At 44.5% G+C, this 19309-nt stretch overlaps 1 protein-coding gene across 4 annotated transcripts in view; it reads right to left on the bottom strand.

Moving 5' to 3' along the window:
- The window catches only part of LOC105059403 (kinesin-like protein KIN-UB), a 38105-nt gene extending 35818 nt beyond the window's left edge, over positions 1 to 2287 (bottom strand). Inside the window, exon 1 of one of the 4 annotated variants that reach the window (XM_010942681.4) lies at positions 1926 to 2287. In XM_010942681.4, the coding sequence (XP_010940983.1) occupies positions 1926 to 2124 (199 nt within the window). In that variant the 5' untranslated portion in view covers positions 2125 to 2287. The remainder of the gene's footprint in view (positions 1 to 1925) is intronic. The other 3 variants (XM_010942682.4, XM_010942680.4, XM_073250043.1) reach the window with 3 other exon arrangements.
- Between the last annotated feature and the right edge of the window lie 17022 nt (positions 2288 to 19309).

The following is a 19309-nucleotide window of genomic DNA, read 5'->3' as shown; positions in this document are numbered from 1 at the left end:
CTTTTCTTTATTTTCACTAATAACTTTCTGTAGTTGCAAACAAAGAATATCGCTTCATCAATAATGAGCTTGAAACAATCTCATGATTACCTGAAGAAAAAAGGAATTAGGAGATTTATTATATGAACATGACATATTGAAAAGCATTAGTATTGCCTATTTCTACAAGAAATTAAAAGAAATAACCAAAATTAGCCCATAACAAAAAACCTTAGCACGAAAATACAACAATTTGGGCAGTGCTTAGGTTGAAAATTTTGAGCAAACATATGCTAGACAGAGCTTGGGGCTAAGAATTTAACAATGTAATTTGTTGTTTAGCTTAGTGGTTCGAGAATGAGTTCAACATTAGAAAGCCTTGCTTCAAAGAAGTAAGAACTCTACTGATGACTAGGTTATAACCACTCTTATGACTACTTCTCCCTCCTTTAGCTTCACCACACAATTTCCTCCCTAAGCACATTTCTTTAACCACAGCACCACAAGTCCAAGAGAAACCTGTGTAGTTTGACGAACAAAAGTAGATGTTGGTGCTTATGATGAGGCAAGTCCATGAGTTGAGCATTGATTTAAGATGATGATGGGATCAATATTACGAAGATTGTGTTCAATAACCGCAAAGGCAGCATCTGTCATGCAGACAACTTTATAAAATTATGATTCAACTCCTGAATTTTTAGGTGCAGTGCAAGAAATATAGTGCAAAAAGAAATAAGTGAGCTTGGGAATGGATGATGAAGCTAGCAATGTGGGCTTGCAACAACATGAAATGACTGGAAATCCAACTAGAAGTGAAAAGACTAGCTAACAAATTCAAGAGATGCTCAAATGTCCAACCACTTGAAGTTCTAATGAGGATGCTAGGACCAATGATTCAGGTCCCAACGGGACATCCCACGGGACACCGGAATAGGATACCATTCCATGTGTCGAGACAAAGCCATCCTACCAGCATCCCAACATCTCGATCAGGACGTCTTGGCATATCCTGTATCCCAAGTGTCGAAATGGGGTGGGATGGCGGCACATCCCATTCCATAGAAAAATTAAGACAATCCCGTCCCACAGGATTTAAAACCTTGACTAGGACTTTATTTTTCCTAATACCATCTTGTCATAATTGCTGGAGATTCACTTTTCTCTGATTTTTACTCATATTGCAACCCTGTTTTCTGTTCATTTAATTGAATCAAAGCTTACCATTCATGATTCCAATTTATCAGTAATTCATGCTTCCCCCACATAATAATTTCCGAATCAACTACAATCCTAGCTTTCAAAAATTCTTACAACCAGAGGTCAATGTTCAATGGGCTTGCTGCATGAGATACATTTCCATTTACAAATTTTATACGAAGCACCTCGCATTTCCACAGAATGCATATGCTTTAGCTGTCCATAGTTTTTCTTTCTTATGATAAGTTTGTATTGCATTTTAAAGACGTTTGCAGATTTGTGGTCTAACAGGAAGGAGCTTCAAAACAACAACCAACAACCACCAATTAAGTGCTGCATGCAATCTTATTATGGAATGAAAATTTCATAAAATCTGGAAAAAAATAATCTTTTCCAGCAAATTCTTCCAAAATTTAGAAACAGAATGCGGAGCACTCCATAATTTGAATATTCAAATCAAACAGCCTTGGACCCGAAGATTTTTTTATTAAAAAAAGGCATCAGAAAATTTAAAGAAGCTCAAGAACGAGCCCAGCGTCCCAACCCTTAACCTAATTCCCAATTCACAAATCCTAGCAAAAAAAAAAAAACCGTGTTCAACAAACAGGTCACAGAAGCACCAAATAAAACCAAAAGAGCCCATCCACGTGCCATCCACCCCCAGATCTCGCTTCAAAGAGACACATTTAACCGGGGAGGGGGGGTGGGGGGGCGGGGAGGGGGGGTGAAGTAAAGAAGGGGAAGCAAACCTCCAGCGTCACCTTTGTTGCTGGCGGGGGTGGAGGCCGGGTTCCCGCTGCCGCTACGGCGGAGGCTGGAGGCGGCGGCGGGGGTGGCGGGTGGCCGGGACTTGGCGGATGCCTTGGGGGTGGAGTAGACTGCGGAGTGCTGCCGATCGAGCTTGGCCGAGAGCTTTGGGCCCCCATTCCTGTAGCTCCCCGACGCCATGACCGCCTCTCTCCCTCTCTCCAAGAAATGGGTGCAAGGAAATTGGTGCACGAGGCAAGGGGAGAGCGATAGAAGGGAGAGGGGGGGATTCCAAGGCACGAGAGAGAGAGAGGGGTGGGGGAACGTAGTTTAGAGAAAGAAGGGGAGGGAAGGAGGGGGGTCCAGGAAGAGCATCCGCCGGTCCTTGGAGAGCACCGGGGGGCGAAAGAGCCGGTTGCCGTCGCAGTGGACCCCCTGATATTAGTCCCGATCTTTGCTTTTGGAGAGGTCGCCACACTTTTACCCCTACGTTTGGGTTTGATTTTTCCTACCCTTCCCTCTAGAGGGAAAAAGATTCAAACGGCATCCTTTTTTATTGTTTTTTTTTTTTTTTTTTTTTTTTTACGTTGTTTACAGGAAATCAGCAAAATATTTTTTTATGTATTAATTTATAAAATTATAGAAGTAGCAAATTGATGAACAATCGTATATAATATTTTAAAAATTAACATTAGTGCTTCCAAAAATTATACCTATAACAGGGGCTTGCCATCTAAGCATGCGGCTTGCAATCTGAATTATGCTAATGCTAAAATTTTAAGATTTTATGAAAAATTTATTTGTTGTTCAGATTATTTTTTTTTATCATCATCAAATATTTTAATTTTTTTCATTACATAGATTGTATGATGTTTATCATTTTTATTCTTTTTTTCTACAGAAAGCTGATGTTTATGACTAAGATGAGCTTTAAACAGATACAGCAATGAACTTGAAAATAATTGATAGATAGATGGGTTTCAATAAAGTTATATATATCTTGATCTTTGATGAAATATTTTTTATAAAAGATGTAAGTTCATGAGGAAAAAAATATTGTGGTAATGATTCCATTCATACGAGGGTTTCATGTGATTTTGATAGGTTCGTGTTAATTGAACTAATGTTGACCAATTTTTTTATTTTTGGTACCCAAAACCAATCAACTGATGTCAAAATCAAAGCAAACCAAACAAATGGAGATTATTCTCATTTAAAAGTATGAAAAATAAATTTTAACATAATGACTAATTGATTTTATTCAAAAAGCCTACCATGGATTAGCTATAAGCAACATAAACTGACATAATAATTATTCAACAATATCAAACAGCAACAAGGTCCAAAAAATGAATTCTAAACTCTTAATATAGCATGTTTCAATAACAAGGAAACATTACACTCTATTCAACAGACAAATATTGATATGAGTTATTACTTCACAATTTAAGCAATCATGATCTTTTATGTTATAGTAACTTCAAAAATTAGAATGTTCCATTTGGGGCTTGATTGAGTCAAATGCTTGTGGAGTTGAATCGATATAATTAAATTTTTCAAAATTAAAAGCAAACTGGTTCGCGCTAATACTTAAATTGGACCTATCTAATAAAGTCATATTGGTTTGATTCTTATGTTGACCTACAACCATGCGCATCTCTAATTCAAATTATAATCATACTATTGAAATAAAATAGCATCATCAATGTCTTAGGAACAAACGTGTCCATGTCAAGGCTAAGACGATTATAAAAAGGCAAATTTTTGCTTAAAAGATGGCCTCATATATATAGAGAGAGAAAGAAGGATAAGGATGGTCTTAACTAGAGCATAAATCTTATATACTCATGAATGCATTTCCACTCCCATGACTCGTGTGCCATTGGTTGGTGCATCAAAGCCCACCATGGTCCATTACCAAAGTCAACGGCCTTATGCTAGCTAAGGCTGCAAATGGGTTTGGTTGACCTAGACTCTTGGTTATGTTAGGTTCAAAAATTAGACCTCATTTAAATTCTAGGTCAAGTCTAGATCTTATATATTCAATCCAACGTGTCCCATTTGTCATTCAAGTCTAATTTGGATCAACAAAAATGTACCCAATCCAAACCGAACTTGATCCGAGCCGACCCAAAAACCCAAATAATAGAAACCTCATTCTTAGTTTGGTGGATTCTTATTTATATTACATTCATGTACAAATACATGCCCACATATAGTTGCTTAAATGATAGCCTTGTACATATAGATGGATGGCCTCTATTGAAGCATAAATCCTCTATAGTCATCATGCATTGCCATTCCTATGACTCATGTGCCATTAGTTAGGGAATCAAGGCACAGCATGCTCCATCGTCGAAGTCAATGGACCTCTAATGGAGGGAGAGGTTTTTTTTTTTTCTTATGCAACATACCTAAACTACATCCTCTTGTTTCTCAATCGAGTCAACTATGATATAGTTTAACTCTTTTTCTCAACCATAGATTATATCAAACTATGATAATACTAAAATCATTTGATTTCACTTTCTTGGAGTGTAAGAGATAAAACTTATTGAGATTGACATTTTAAAAGTCTTGCCCTAAAATCAAAGTAAAAATATATATCACAAGTTTCTTAGCTTTCATACAACAACATGATTCTAAAGTTTGACATAGTTGGCTTTTTCCATCACTTTCTCATCACTATAAAATATCCAAAATGGAAAAAGAAAAAAAAAAATTTCTATATGTTCTAGGCATGTAAGCAACATCTTTATCGTTCCAATGTATCATCTTTGAGGCATGTGTAATGCATTCATTAACATTGACAAATCATCCAAACTTGCAACAATTTTACCATTTTACTAAAATCTGCACTCTATGTAGAGGAAAAACTTACCAGGTTGACTTAAGCAATTCAAAACTTTAGCTAGTCTTGTTATAATATGTTCCCAATGTGCATGCAACATCAAACCAAGCAGTTGAAATGCTGGTTATCAGTTGCTTTTACGATATGTTTGTTTAAAGGAACTTCCATGGAAACCTTGTTTTAAAAATTAAAAAATATATATATAAATATATATATAATAAAAAATATATATATATATATTTTGACATATATATATAGCTTTTCATTTTTTGTTTCAGCAGAATGTAATAAACTAGTCTAGCGCACAAGGCTCCCAATGCAAGATAGATGAGGGTCAGATACATTATTTCTATGAATGAAGAGCTCATATCGAAAGCAACCTTACCATTGCATTAAGGCCCATCCTCCATTAGAACCAATTCTAAGAATTTTTATTTGTTAACTATTAATTTTTTTAGACTTTGCTCATCAAGATCTTGCAGGTCACCTGAAGAAACTGCCTGAGAGCTTTGGCCTGTAAAACTTTTCTTTTGTTAAAAAAATAAAAAAAAAAAAAAAAAGTTGCCATCTTGGTTTTTGAAAGTTTTGAGATTCAGGGGCAGCAGGTGCAACATCAAAAGGCCATTTTGCGGACAGGGATGCGTCACTGCGATGGGTGAGATTTATTGGGGAGTGACGAGGAACAGAAGTCTTGCAAGCTTTCTTGAAATGATGGCATGCTTTTGCTGGAGCCGGAATTTTTGCTCAAAAGCAGCGCAGGATGAACGGAAAACGCTGCATCAAATGAGTAAAGTGGCCTCTAAAATATATAAAGTAGACACCCTATAGGCGCCAAATGCCATCAGCCTTTCGTAAATTTGAATATCATCTATTCATCTCATCATTGTTTTGGTTACACCTCTCCACTTGTCTTCCAACAAACATAGTAATTTCCTCCTTTTTTGTTTGAGTCAGGGAAGAGAAGTCCCACATCATAGAAGTGCCAAGCATTTTTGACTGGATGAATCTCTGAATGTTTCAGAGAGATAACAGTATTTAAGATACAAACCTTTCACCTAAGCAAAAGGTTGTGACCAATGAGCTAAAACTTGGTTCACAATATATAACGATGATCATTATTTGTCTACTGCGCATACAATAAAATCATAAAAGAGAGGTTTTTTCCTTCTTTTTTCCTGGGAAATACAAGGAGAATGTTAGCCAAAATCTTATCTAAAACAAGGGGTGTCTTATGGTAGATCATCTTCATCATCTCATGTTGTAGATAGAGCTTCATAGATAAATAATACTGCCACTTGATGAAATCCAATGCATGATCCTTATCATCACCTTAACTATGAATTAGAGCAATTAAATGTCAAATTACTGGATATAGATACATGCAAGATGTTATCGATATAGAATAAATACAAACATCCCTATCTCTCTTTCTCTGAGTAGATGATTATTAATAGAGAGAGTTTTAGACTACAGACTCGCTTTAGGACTTGGAGCTTACCGAAGGCACGGCTTTGAGAAGAGCAAGCTAAAAAGACTTGCCTCCTAAATGACTGTAGCTTTAAGGTTAAAATATATTAATAATATTACTAATCTAATTTATTATAAGTGTCTAAATTAATCACCAAACGATTCTTGCTCCTGTTTTTTTTTGTGCTACGTGGCAAATGGTGATTGGTTATTGATTTATCAAAGGATATCACTAAAAAATTAGGGTTGGTGGACCTCTTACTTCTGCCCGCACGTGCAGGGTTGTCCTCCGCATGTGCGTTGTCAGACCTAGAGTTCTTCTACCAAAATAGTGGTCCTTTTAATTTTACGCTTCAATCAAGTGACACAGACTTATAGAGATTAAAACTCCATTAGGATCGGTGTTTCCAACGCCACACGGTTCGAGGACTTTATGCCCAACTAAACTATTAAATTTTGTTTGTTTATTTGTTTATTTTGAGAATAAGTAAGGGACAAACAAAAGTATTATTTTTTTCACCCGTCTCCTTTCCATCGTTTCTAAATTTTTCTTGATCTCACTGGGCAACAAAAAAAATCGATTGGATCAAGCCTCCCATATGATCCTACTCATGATAAAAGGATCAGATTCAAGCAAATTCACTGTATTTTTAAGACGATCTCATTGTCAATATGTACAAGAATGCGAAATTCATTTTTAAAGCAATGTATTCACATGGCATATTTTCTATTCTTTCAATTTTCAAAATTTTTATTATAAGTTTTAGAAATATTATTTCATGTGTATGTTGATAACTTTTAGGTACGATGTCTCCAACAAGCTTATATATGGACTTGAAAATTTCTGCTTTCGATGCTGTCCTCTATCCCCAAAATACGCTGCTGTGGTTGGCAAAACTTGGAAACGATGCCTATAAATGAGTGAAGGGACGAGTTGGCTTCATATGATTATTTCTAAACGGGTATAAACCGTATTTGTTTGGATAAAGCAAATTGTACCTATTGCGACCAATCTCCTCATCGTCTGATCATCAGAAACGAGCACCTACAAAAGAAATCTGCACTGATCGGAGATGATTCCGACGAAAACCCTCCGACGATCAAGTCAGAGAGGAGACTAGACAACAGTAGAAAAGAATCAAGGAGCTCAGCGAGAGAGAGAGAGTAGAGTAAGCCCAAGAGTTTCGAAGGGACTTCCTCTAGCACTGTTGCCTTCTCCATTTTATAGTAGAGCGCAGCATGGCGCTGTCATTAATAGCAGGACAATGGGAGAGTTGTCAAATCATCGGAGACTGTCAGAGTCACCGTGGGACTGTCAAATCGCCGTGGGGCTGTCAAATCATTAGGGTTGACCCATGTCTTAGGTGGGACAATATCCCAGGGCAGCTACGCCGCATGCCGTTGTCAGGGCGGCGACCCTCAGCAGCTGTACGGTGTTCAGAGGAGCCGACCGACTGTACGTCGTCGTCTGGTTGTGGAGTGTCGGGTGAAAACCCAGGGACCCTCCGACGGTCAGTCGGGCGTGTTGCGGGAGTCGGATATCGGGCTCCGTGGTTCAGCCAGTCGGGAACGGAGAGGGTCTGCCCGACCGACGTATACTCGGTCGGACGGTGTCGGCAGTCGTCGGTCGGTGCGGTCGGTAGAGTCGGGCGCTGGTTAGGCGGGCCCGATGGTGAGTCGGCAGAGAGGGACCGATCGGTATATCCCAACAGTTGCCCCCCCACTCCTGAGTCGGATGGCGTGCTGGCCAACGTCCTCGCATGGGGCGACGGCATCGGGCGAAAGGAGTGGATATCCATCGCATTATGCTCCGACTCTGACGATCGTATCATCGTTCGATCCTGTGCCAGACGTCTTACAGATGTCAGATGACTCGTCGGTGTCAGACATCCCGTCGATGTCAGGCATCTCGTCGGTGTCAGACGTCCCGTCGATATCAGGCATCCCATCGATGATGGAAACCGCCGTTTTCGCCGTCTCTTCGGGAACGCGAACCGCCGCGGCTTTTCCACCGCGTGGCAGGGGGCCATTGGGCTGGATCCACTCAAGCAGATGGAGGTGACGTGGCCTGATCTGAGGACAGGTGCGTCGAACCGTCGGGCCGAAGGAGGGCCCAGATGTCGCCACGCATCACGATCTGGGAGATCCTCGCTGATCGTGCTTTCATCTTGGCCGTCGGGGGACACTATATATACAGAGTCACCTGCATCCGGATTTTCACTTTTCAAACTTGCTGTCGAAACTCTGGTTGAGCGGTCCCTTGTCTCAGGTAATCATCTCCGTTTCCTCCCTCAGTGAGCCTCCATTATTGTCCTTTGTCTTCTTCCTTGCTTCCTCGTAGTCCTCTTCCTTCTTCCTCTTATTTTTTGACTCCTGTTCCAGCGTAATAGCTAGAACATCTCCATGAGGAGGTCGGTCGGGGAATCCGACTGATGATCCTCGATCGACCCCGAAGGTGGAGGTCTCTTCACTTTCGGGGCCGAACGTTGATCGGCTCCGGGAGCAGTACTGCATCCCGGAGCAGTTCCAGCTGTTCGCCCCTAGAGCCGGTGATCGGGTTAACAGCCCGCCTGCGGGCCAGGTGCCCCTCTACGTCGAGGACCTCTGGGGCAATCTTCGCTTTTCGATTTCGGAGTTCGTCCGGAATGTGCTTGACTACTACGGGCTGTGTCCGACGCAGCTTGCGCCAAACTCGGTCCGGCTGGTAGTCAGCTTTGCCCTGTTGTGTCGGCTTTTGTCGATCAATCCTCGCATTTCGCTCTTCCGAGCTTTCTTTGTTCTCCGACCCTACCCTAAAGCCCGAGGGTGGTGGTATTTCAACCCTCGGAAGGGTCTCTCCTTTATCACTGGTCTTCCATCGTCGATTCATGGATGGAAGAACCAGTTCTTCTTCGTCTCTTCTTCCGTTCCTTGGGGGTTTCCTTCCCGCTGGGGAGACCCCCGAACCCAACCAAACGAGAACAGTCAGGTGGAGGCCGGGGACTGGGAAGACTTCCACCGTCTAAAAGACATCTCGATGCCGAAGCAGAGGGAGCTCGTCACCGAGCAGGCCCTGTACGATGTCGGTCTCTGCCCGGTTCCTCGCCTAGGTGTGTTTTTTTTTTTTGATGCTGATCCTCTGTTGCCGTTACAGATATGCCGTCGAGGACGAGATTGACGGCAGCCGACGTCAGGCAATACGTGGCGCGGAAGAGGCCGGCGCAAGGGGCCGAACCATCGCGGCCTCCCAAGAGGACTCAGGTAGCTCCGACGGTGGGAACGGAGTTTGTTTCCGAACGGACGTCGGACCGAGAGCCGATCATTGCACTGTCGGTGCCGACAATGCCGGCTGAAGTCCCGTCTGAGGAACTATCGGTCGAGGGAGCAGCCTCGCCCGAGGGACGGGCGGCCGAGGAATCGATCGAGGGTGTGCCGGCTGCTCAGCCGGTGGAAGAGGTTCGGGCAGAGGCGCGCGAGCCCGAACATCCTACGTCGGCGGCTGCCGCGCATTCGGGAGGAACCCAGTCGGGCTCAAGCATGCCCTCCCTTTTCGACGTCAGGGCCTGGGTGTCTGCACGAGGGAAGGCCCCGATGGCACCCGATGATGATAGGAGGTCGGCCGGTGGCGGAGCGTCGACCGACTCCCTGTTTCCCGAAGGGGCGTCGGCCCTGGCCAACCACGACTTGGCCAGGAGGCTATGTCAGGCAGTCATCCTCCCAGCTAATCACGAGGTCATGAAGAACCAGAGGGTGTCTGACATGCTGTCCTCCTTTTACCCGACCGTGATTCGGGTAAGTCTCCTCCCTTCACTTTTCGTTTTCATCGTTGCCTTTCATAAGTTCGATTTTCTGACGGTCGGTTTTGTTGTCCGCAGTTGATTTATAATAAGTCCGAATTGGAAGCCGGGTATCGGAGATTCGGCGATCTTCGGACAGCCTGAAAAGATAAGGCCATGGCCGTCGAAGCCGACAAGGCAGTGTTGGTCGACCAGTTGCAGCAGTCGGTCGACCGGGAGGCCCGGCTTGAGGGGGAGATCTCCCGCCTCTCCGAGGAGGTCTCCCGACTCACCGACGTTCTGGCCACTTCGGGGACTGAGCTGCAGTCGGCCCGAGATGACGCCAAGCGAAAGTCCCGCACCGTTTGCCGGCTGCATCGCGAGCGGGACGACTTCGCCAAGGAACTTAAGGCCGAACGTGAGCAGCTCCGAATCAGCTTAGGGAACCTCGCCAAGGCTGAAGAGAACCTGTCCACCGCTCAGGCCGACGCGGACATAGCAAGGGCGGAGGCGGAGTCGGCGAAAGAAGCCATGGGTCGGGCCGTGGAAGAATTCTGTGACTTCGAAGAATACCGGAAAGAACTTCTAGAGAGCGGCTTCCTCTCGTACCGTGTAGGGTACGAGGACGCTCGGGAAGCCGTCCGGAACCTGTATCCGAAGCTCGACCTCGGTAGCATCATCCCGCCAGCGTCGGAGGCCCAAGCCGAGGGAGAGATGGCTGACCAACCATCGGGAGATCGTACCACCATGGTGGAGGCCGACACAGACCAGGCTGCCGAAGGCCAGGCAGCTCCGACCCCTGAAGCGGCTTCGACCCCTGAAGCCACCCCGACCCGAGCGGATGCGCCGATCGCCCTCGGTCTTCTCCCGGTGGAAGAAGTCGACTCCGAAGAGTAATCGGAGTTTTGTTTTTGTTTGATGTACTTGTAGTCGGGCTTCGACCCATTTTGCGATCTCAATTTGTAATCGGGCTTTGACCCATTTTGTAATCTCAATTTTAAATCTGAATGAAACTGAAAACATATTTTCTTAACTTTCTCTCTTACTTGAATTGCTTTGTGTGTTTGGGATGTATGCTTCACTGAAACACCTTTGAACGTATAAGTCGTAGGCCCGACGCACTAGGTAGGATCCCAGATGGCTAGCCGGGGCAGTCGGTAGTGTGCGCCATGACCAAGGCAGAGCGAACTCCGACTTTAGATCAGCCTCCCGACTGTCGTATGACCCGACAGTCAAGAGCTTAAGTCAAACGCCCGTCACCCAGATGTGAGTCGGGCGCGTTTGTTGAGTCGAAGGTCGACCGACCTCCGGACATAGCTTGATGACCCGATCATTCCGTAGGATCAGATAGTCGAATGTCGTCTGACGCATTCAGTCGGAAAAATGATGACAAGTCGAGTTTTTATTACCCAGACCTCGATCGGGTACATACGTCGCGGCGTGTGATAAACGATGGTAAGTCGAATACCCTTCGACCGATCGTGACCTGGTCGGTAAGTCGCGAACGCGACATTGGTCGCGTTGGTGCTTTGCCTTTCTTGACCGGGGCCAAGTCGGCAAGTTAGCCGATCATTTTGCCCGAGAGTTCGACTGTAGAAGGAGTGTGACTCCCGTCGTTGTGGATATATCGATCCTCGTAAGTGTCCGATGTGTCATTGACGATCGGGCCGTTGATTCTCCAACGGAATGTTGGGCCCAAGTCGGGGCATCGGGGCTCATACTTCTGGCGAGCGCCGACCCACAGTCGAAGAGTCGAGATTTCAGACTCCGAAGTTTTGAAACTAGATTTGTATTCCGGACGAGGGGATACAAAGTTCACTGGTAATACAACCTCAGATTGTCAGCGTTCCAAGTCCGGGGGATGGCCGTTCCTTCTAGGGTCTCGAGTCGGTAAGCTCTCAGCCCGTAGGTGTCGGCTATCTTGTAGGATCCTTCCTAGTTCGGGGACAACTTCTCCTGGTCTAGAGGCTTCGAAACTTTTGCTTTTCTTAAGACCAGGTCTCCGGGCCTGAAAAGCTTTGGCTTGACCTTGTTGTTATAGTATCGGACCACTCTCTATCGGTAGGAAGCCATGCGGAGTTGAGCCTCACACCGGAGTTCGGGTAGGAGGTCCAAGTCGGCCCTCCGACATTCGGAGTTGCCCGGCTCTTGGTACTGCTCGACTCTGGTCGATGGTAGCCCGATCTCCAGCGGGATCATTGCTTTCATTCCGCAGGTCAAGTCGAAGGGAGATTCTCCGATTGGGACACGGGGCATCGTTCGGTACATCCATAGGATGAAATTTAATTCTTCGACCCAGAGGCCTTTGGCTTCATTCAGTCAGGTCTTTAGCCCATGCAGAATGATCCGATTGGTCATCTCGACCTCGTCATTGGACTATGAGTGTCTGATCGAAGTCAGTCGGTGCGTGATATGGAATCTCATGTAGAACTCTCGAAAGTCTCGATTATCGAATTATCGTCCATTGTCGGTAATAATGGTGTGCAGTAGTCCGAACCTGAAGATGATAGACTTCTGGACGAAGTCTTCCATCTTCCGCTCGATGATCTGCACAAGAGGTTCGGCTTCTACCCACTTTATGAAGTAATCGATTGCGACGACTATGAACTTTCTCTGGCCGGACACCGGAGGGAAAAGATCGAGTATGTCGATCCCCCACTGGGCGAAGGGCCATGGGGCGACAACGGGAGTCAGCTGGTTGGTGGGTTGGTGTTGTATGTTGGCGTACCTTTGGCATGGTTCGCATCTCCGAACCAACTCAGCCGCATCCTTCTTCATGGTGGGCCAGTAATAACCCTGTCGTAGGACTTTGTAGGCCAAGGATTTGTCCCCCAAGTGATTTCCGTAGATCCCTTCATGCACTTCTCTGAGTGCGTAGTCCGCGTCAGTTGGTCCCAAATATTTGAGCAGGGGAAGGGAGAACGACCTTTTGTAGAGTCAGCCGTCCATTATCACGTATTGGGAGGCCGCCCATCAGAGTCGTTTGGCTTCCGTGGGGTCTTTAGGGTTGGTTTCGTCAGTCAAATACCGTATGATCGGATCCATCTAGTTTGGTTCGGTCGTCAGTTGCAGCACCTCTTCAGCCCTGTCGATGTTCGACTGCTCGAGGCTCTCCACGAATGTCCGACCCAAGGCGTCGTAGGCCGATGTCGCAAGCCTGGAGAGTGCATCGGCTCGAGCATTCTCCGTCCTGGGAATATGGGAGATCTTAAAATATTTGAGGTGTGTCACGAGATCTCTCACCTTTTGGAGATATTTTGTTATGGTCGGGTCTCGCACCTCAAAGTCACCTCTAACTTGCCCTACGATCAGCTGAGAGTCAGAGAAGACTCTGAGGCTGTCGATCTCAAGCTCCTTCGCCATCCTCAAGCCAGCGAGGAGCACCTCATGCTCGGCTTGATTGTTGGAGGCTTTAAAGTCAAATCGGAGGGCATACTCGGTGACCACTCCCTCCGAGTTGGTTAGCAGGAACCCAGCTCTGATCCCTCGAGCGTTGGAAGCTCCATCGATGTGCAGCACCCAAGTAGACCTGGGGTCAGGTTCGAAGATTGCAACTTCTCCAGGGCTCTCGCCCTTCGGTCCTTGGTCGGTCGTCGGGCACTCTACGATAAAGTTGGCCAGGACTTGGGCTTTCAAGGCTGGTCGGGGTCGGTACTGAATGTCAAACTCACTCAGCTTCATTGCCCATTTCGTCAGTCGTCCTGATGTGTCGGGGCGATGCAGGATCGCTCTCAAGGGTTGGTCGGTGAGAACCACGATAGTGTGTGCCTAGAAGTACGGACGGAGTCGCTGTACTGAAATGATCAGGACAAATATCATTTTCTCTACCTTCGAGTATCGAGTTTTGGCTTCGTGGAGTACTTTACTGATGTAATATATTGGTTGGTGAACTCGGCTCTTGTTCTCTCGGACGAGCATCGAGCTAACTGCCTCTGGGGAGGTGGCCAAGTAAAGATACAGCATTTCCCCGACCTCCAGCCTCACAAGTAGGGGCGGAGAAGTCAAATATTTCTTCAGTTCCTCGAAGGCCCGTCGGCACTCGTCTGGCCAAGAGAAATCCTTCGCTTGTCTTAGGGTCTTGAAAAATGGAAGGCATCTCTCGATCGATCGAGAAATGAATCGGTTGAGCATGATGATTCTTTCGTTGAGTTGCTGCACCTCCTTTTTGATGTCCGGATGCCGCATGTCGATGATTGCTTTGATATTCTCAGGGTTGGCCTTGATTCCTCGTTGCGAAATGAGGAACCCGAGGAACTTCTCCGAGGTTACTCCGAAGGTGCACTTAGTTGGGTTCAGCTTCATCCGATGTCGTCGTAGAGTGCGGAAGGTTTCTTCGAGATCTTGCACGTGGTCTGAAGTTTGCACACTCTTCACCAGCATGTCGTCCACGTACACCTCCATGTTACGCCCGATCTAGTCTTTGAAGACCTTATTGATAAGCCGTTGGTAGGTAGCCCCGGCGTTCTTCAGAAGGGCATTACTCTGTAGCAGTAAAGGTCCTTGGTGGTCACGAAAGCCGTATGCTCCTCGTCCTCCGACGCCATCTGGATCTGGTTGTATCCGACGAAGGCGTCCATGAAGCTGAGCAGTCGATAGCCAAATGTCGCGTCCACCAGCTGGTCGATCTTCGAAAGTGGGAAGCTGTCCTTCGGGCAGGCCCGATTCAAGTCGGTATAGTCGATGCAGATCCTCCACTTCTCGTTGGCTTTCTTCACCATGATGACATTGGCAAGTCAATCGGGATACGTGGTCTCTCTGATGAAGCCCGCCTCGAGTAGCTTGCCCACTTCTTCATCGATGGCCTTCTGCCTTTCGAGAGCGAAAGACTGCTTCTTCTGCCTCACCGACCGCACGCCAGGGTTGATGTTGAGTCGGTGGGTCATTGTCTCCGGGGGAATGTCGGACATATCCGCCACCGACCAAGCGAATACGTCGACATTGGCTTTCAACAGCTCTATGAGTTGTCGTCGTCCTGGGTCGGATAATTGTGATCCGACCCTGATCACCCGTTCGGGATTTTCTGTTATTGGGATGAAAACTAGCTGCTCGACTGGTTCACCCCGTTCCTGCTCTTCCCGTTGATCCAGCTTGTCGATCGACAGAGAACCCTCTCGCGCATCGCTCTGAGTCAAGATTTGGAAGCATCGCCGGGCGAGTTGTTGGTCCCCGCATATTTCTCCAACTCCATTTTTAGTCAGAAACCGGACCAGCAGATGATACATCGAGACTATCGCTCTGAAGGCGTTTAGTCCGGATCTTCCAAGTATGGCGTTGTAAGCTGAAGACACTTGGACGACCGTGAAAGTTAAGTGGGTGGTGCTTTGTCGTTGTTCGGTTCCGGCTGTCACGGGAAGAGTAATTTCTCCTTCCACCGTGACGGCTTCCCCGGCGAAACCCACCAGGGGCGTGGAGACTCTTTCGAGCCGATCAGCCGACAGTCGCATTCGAAAGAAAGTCGAGTAGAACAAAACATTGGTCGAACTTCCATTATCGATGAGAATTCTTTTTGTTGCCTAGCTATGCAACCCAAGAGGGGGGGTGAATTGGGTTTCTAAAAATTTTAAGCTTAACTTATGACTTATGAAAATTATTTGACAATAGCTAAATAAATAGGGAGAGTAAAGTTAATTCAAGGCTAATGGCTAAAAGCAAGAATGCAAGAGAATAATGAAGAGTTAAAGAAGAGCAATTAGGCACACCACAAACAAAAGGATTTATAGTGGTTCGGTGCCAACCTTGCACCTACATCCACTCCCCAAGCTCCTACTTGAAAATTTCAATCCACTAACTTGTATTCAACCCGAATACAAACATCGGAAACTCTGACTCTAGCTATCCCAAGCTAGTCTACTTATTTTTCGGATACAAGCCAACCCAATACACTCCGATTCAAGGTTCGGATCAACCTTCCCTTGTTTTGGAACCCTTCCAAAACAAAAACAATAACTCAAACAAAGTATAACAATGAATAGCACAAGTAAGTACAAAGAAAGCTCCTTTAATGAGCGAATGAGACTTTAAATACACTTTACTCAAAGAGAAGAAGGCTCTTTTTGATTTTCTCAAGGTGGTTGGTGACTTAAATGTGCACTTGAGGAGTTGGTGAGCTTGGATTAAAGGCTTCTTGAATGCTTTGAGTGAGCTTTTGCTTAGGGTTGAAAAGTTGGTTTGAAATCTTCTTTTCAAAATCTCCCTTCTTGATTCTACTTAATGATTCTCACCTTTTTGTCCCTTTTATAGCTTCAAAAAATGGTGAAAAATATTCTGGACTGAAATAGAGCCGTTAGACCACATTAAATGAGCATTAAAAGCACTTAAAATGGGTTAAAAACTAGCCGTTGCGGAACAATCCCGTCACAGGGGTCGACTCATGGGTCGACTCATGCCTGGGGGTCGACTCATGGGTCGACCTCTGTGGAAAAACACCAGAAAATCAAACGGGAAGCAAGGTTCTGTAAAATTGGCCCAAAACCCACAGAGGTCGACTTATGGGTTGACTCATGCCTTGGGGGTCGACTCATGGGTCGACTCACAGGGTGTGCCAAGTTTGTGCCATCCAAAAATTCAGCGTGCCAATCATCTCATATGCCATGAGTCGACTCATATTTTTCAAACACGAATATCTTTCAAAATACAAGTCCAAAAATAATAAAATTTTCACCAATGGATCACAAATCTTTTGTTTTATCATTTGATGCTTTCAAATCAGGATTTGATAAAATTATAATTTTGCCCCTAAAGAGCAATAAATCTTTTTCAAGCGAAAATCATTAGTACCCCTTCAAATGCTTTGTAATCATCAAAATCAATCCAAGGAGCAACAATCTCTCCCTTTTTGATGATGACAAAATACTTGAGCAAAAGCATATATATGAAATAATGAGCATGAATTTCAAAGGAATGAAATGCATTATAGGTAGTTTGAAGATAAATAGAAAATTTACTACCAACTTGAAAATTACTTATAAGTGCATTTGCTTGAAAAGAAGATTGATTCTTTTGGCATGTGATACATGTGCCCATTTGCTTGTGTTGCTTATTTGCATAAATAATTTACCTATTGCTTAATAAATTAAAAATTTGTTCATTTGATTATATGATTTTGATATCAGAGCAAAATTTATTTTTGTTATCAAAGCAAAGCAGAATTTGCCTAAGAATTTTGAAAATTGCTCATTTGAAAATATCTCATTTGCTTGTTTTTCAAATTGCTTAGCATCTTGAAAATTTGCTCATTCTCATTTGATTATTTAATTTTGGTACCAGAGCATGTCTAAGAATTAATTTTAAAGTTTGCTCATTTGCTTTTACTTTTACTTAATAATTTACTCAATTTGCTTTTGATTCTTTTATCAATTTGCTTTTGATTCTTTCATTTCTCCCCCTTTTTGACATCATCAACAAAAATTGTTTACTCCCCCTTTTTCTTTGAATACATTTTCTCTTTTTTTTTTTGATGAAAATAATTTTACTAATGTTACTTCTTGAGCTTCTTGTACTAACATTAATTTTACTAACATTAATGTTTACTCCCCCTGAATACAGCAATCATAAAACAAACATACCATTAGATATCATAGATATGAAATAGCAATGCATAGTATTTTAAGCATGCACTCAATTTGAAAGTCATACATTAAAAGTCAAAGAGTAGATTTATAATCAAAAAGTGACTGATAGCATAGAGTTATTCCAATACATATATCAAAATATAAAAGTCAACCAGTTAACATCATTACATGGCCCAGAAGATAGATCCTAGAAAGAAACAAAAGTCAAGACTAACAACAAGGATCTAGTAGAGCTCATGACTGGATGGATCAGAATCAGATGTATCGGAGATGGGGTGGGGAGATGAAGGATCACGATCAAGGACTCATCCTCTACCCCGTCTGCCTCTGCCACGAGTGGAGGTGCTGGCACGAGTAGGTGGGCGAGATGATCCTGAAGGCTGAGAAGCAATAGACTGAACTGCAAGAGAGAGCTTGATGGTGTCTAAAAGGTTCAGAGCTCTCGAAACAGACTGTAGCAGTGCAGTGAACTGGATGGATGCATGCTCACTAGAGCCTCTGATCTCTCTCCTCAAAAAATCAAATCCACTCTTCAATACTCCTCTAAGTCTGGCAGCCTCCGTAGATAGGTCTGAGACCTCAGTAGTGCATTCCTGTGGCTGTGGATGTGCCAGAGCTAACACTTGCCCCTGCAAGTCAAGTACCCTCCCAGTCAGTCTCAAAATGTAACCCTCGAGCTGCTGAATCCGAACTGACTGATCTGAGATCATCTGAAATACAGTGGAGATGTGGGGGATCAAAGTCTGATCAGATGCATCTAATGATGTGGATCCCGATACAAAAGTTGAAGTACCCCACTGTCGAGAAAGCAAGGAAGCCACACGCTGAGAGATTATCTCAATCTGGTCATCAGCTAATCTGATCTCAGAGGAAAATGCTCTGCTGTCTGGCTGCTGGACTGGGATGTGCCTCCTAGTGGACTCTGAAGGGCCAGCCTCTGGATCTGAAACAAACTGGATGTCTGGAGATGCTGTCCTGATGTCATGGAGAGGTGATGAAGGACCTTCTTCTTCAGCTCTGTCCTCAACTCTCTCTTCTGCACCCTTAATCCAACCACCATCAATCCTAGTAAATCTCATGCGGTGCAAAGTATGTTGGTTGATGGTGTCAGAGTGAGAGAGCCTAGCTGATGCCTCCCCCTCAAAACTAACTCCAAACCTCCTGAAAATCAATGTGAGGGCCATTCTGAAAGGCAGATGTGCCTTGGACCTATTCAGGGTTTCTCTCATAGCTTCTATCATTAATGCAGGGAGGTTTAGGGGGGTTTGGGTGATCACATGAAACATGATGCAGATGTCTCAGCCTGAAAGGAGGTCATGTCTACCACTTCTTGAGAAGAAAAGCTTTGTTACCAATTGATGTAGAATCCTCATTTCAATGGACAGGATCTTGACTTCTAGTTTATTTAGGCTTCCCGAGTAGGTTCCTCCTAAAATCACATTAATTCCTTCTTCCTTCACTAGGAGTTCCATGTTTGAATATCCCTCACAGGGCAAATGAAGAATCTCTTCCAAAATAACAGGATCTAAACAGATATCAATACCCTTAACAGTGGATGTTACTGTTCCATTGCCATAGCACAGATTCAGATAAAACTCTCTAACCAAATCCACATATGTAACTTCTTTAAGTGAACAGTAAAATCCCCAACCTTGGTTTTTGATCTTTGAACCAATGGAGAACCCCTCTTTTTCAAAAAATCTGAAGTCAACATTTTTCCCGGATTCTACCTTTCTGACAGA

Source organism: Elaeis guineensis, chromosome 16, assembly GCF_000442705.2.
Source record: "Elaeis guineensis isolate ETL-2024a chromosome 16, EG11, whole genome shotgun sequence".
Taxonomy (NCBI): domain Eukaryota; kingdom Viridiplantae; phylum Streptophyta; class Magnoliopsida; order Arecales; family Arecaceae; genus Elaeis; species Elaeis guineensis.
Note: the sequence above shows the minus strand (reverse complement) of the source record. Positions and strands in the feature narration are given on the sequence as shown.